The following is a 1863-nucleotide window of genomic DNA, read 5'->3' as shown; positions in this document are numbered from 1 at the left end:
TGCTCTGAACAAAGCTCGCTCAGCATCACATCTTCAGGAGAGACCTGGGTCTGTGGATCGTTGGTGATCCATCATCTCAGCCACGGGGCAGGAATATTCTTTCTTCATTTCTGTCCTCTTTCTTTATTCTCACTCTTCATGAGAGAAAAACTCCCACACTGTCACTGAACTGGGTCCCAGAGCAACCACACAAACTCTTCTTGGGGACTCCTGGATCTGGTTTGGGTCTGATCCTCCTTTTTTTCCTGAAAGTCTCTGCAAGTCTTCTAGACTGGGAACCTTTCTTCCTTCGGAGAAGGGGGCTTCCTCCTCTTACCGGCTCACCACTCAGCCGCCAACCATCCCAGGAAATGGGAACCACCTGGCAGGGACGCCCAGACTGACAGCACTGCCTCTGCTTCACCGCACCCTCTTGCCCTCAATGCTGACTCCCTTCATTTCTCGTGCCTGGGAAAGGTAATGTAAGGAGAGGTGAAGGTGGCGAGGGCCGTGAGGGGGTTTCAGGCCAGGAAAGGGGCTGGCCCGGGCCCCAGAGGGGGAGGAGAGAGTCAGGGAGCGAGGGTGTTGGCTAAAGACAACAGCATCTTGATGGGAAGGAGGAGCTGAAGGGGCTGGAACATCTCAAGCCCTCTCAGAGGATGGGGTGGAGGAGGGGCAGCTGGGAAACAGGCCTCCTTCTGGAGTTCAGAGCTGAGTTGCTGTCACTGGTTCCTGGAATCTCTAAAACGGGACTGAGGACCACAGAGGGGCACCCACAGTACCACACTCCAAAGGACAGCTTCCAGGTGAGTTTGACATACTGCCAGACTCAAGGACTCGCGGCTCCAGTTTCCAGAATCTTTCTCACTGCCTTGACCTACAACGAGCGAGAGGAAGCCTGGGTGGCTGCTGGGAGACCCAGCGGCCAGCACAGGGAACTAGGGTGGGAATACACATCTGCAGTCATGAAGGGATATCATGCAGTGACCTCAAGTCTAGGGCCTGGTCCCAAGCCGCCCCATGGCTGACTGATCTACCCCTACCTGAGCTACCAGCAGCCCCGTGTAATCCTGGGTACTTCAGAAACTCCACACCTAGCAGCTCTCCGTCTTCCTTGCTGGGCAGGACTGATACTGGGGGCCCTGGCTTTTGCGGGACCGGGAAATGTCTGACTCCAGGGTCCCAGACCTCGCAGCTGTCTCCGGGCTCCTTTCTGGCCCTGAAGGCAACCCTGAGCCTGCTTCCCAGAAAAGGACCCCAGAACTTATTTTATGCAAACGAAGGCTCAGTTGTGGTTGGGCAGCTCTGAAGGGAAAAATTGGGGCAACTGACTGTTGTTGATCTGACAGATCTATCCAGTTTCTATCCTGGCAGAGGTTTCTATCCTGGCAGAGGTTCTTCCTACCCGAGGGCGTTCTCATTTTCGGAGCAGCTTATTGTTCGCCTGGGGAGAGTTTGCGGCGATAAACCGGACATCCCTGCAGACGCTCATGCGATGGGAACAAATAAACGGAGGGGGTTACTGGGAGATTCAGGCCCAGACTGGACACTTGAGGGAATCATCCCTCCTGCAAGAAAACGGAAAGGCATCCCTGAAGGAAGGAAGGAAGGGCAGGGGGCGCCACGTGCGCGCGGGGGTGGGGGGATGACGGGGAGAACAGGCAGGGATAAAGTCAGTGCCCACCTGGAGACCCTGGGGACGCCCCCCGCCCACCAGGAAACACCCAGGGCCTGTGATCCGCGTCAGAGCCCAGGGGCTGGGGTGAGGGTGGCAGTGGGGCGCGCGTCTGCTACTTCGTTCGGGGTTTCCGCGGGATTTAACAGACGTCCCGGGGCTCTCTCCCCAGCCGCGCCATGTGGCGGATCCTGCTGCTGCTGCTGCCG

The 1863-nt window shown here is 57.3% G+C and overlaps 1 protein-coding gene across 1 annotated transcript in view; it reads left to right on the top strand.

Moving 5' to 3' along the window:
* Positions 1-638: 638 nt before the first annotated feature.
* LRRN4 (leucine rich repeat neuronal 4) overlaps positions 639-1863 on the top strand; it is a 9241-nt gene continuing 8016 nt past the window's right edge. The window contains exons 1-2 of the mRNA XM_021715678.1: positions 639-785; positions 1329-1616. Of these exons, the coding sequence (XP_021571353.1) occupies positions 639-785; positions 1329-1616 (435 nt within the window). The remainder of the gene's footprint in view (positions 786-1328; positions 1617-1863) is intronic.

This window comes from Carlito syrichta, unplaced genomic scaffold, assembly GCF_000164805.1.
Source record: "Carlito syrichta isolate Samal-C Ts95f unplaced genomic scaffold, Tarsius_syrichta-2.0.1 Scaffold307277, whole genome shotgun sequence".
Classification (NCBI taxonomy): domain Eukaryota; kingdom Metazoa; phylum Chordata; class Mammalia; order Primates; family Tarsiidae; genus Carlito; species Carlito syrichta.
The sequence above is the reverse complement of the archived record's forward strand: the minus strand, read 5'-3'. Positions and strand labels throughout refer to the sequence as shown.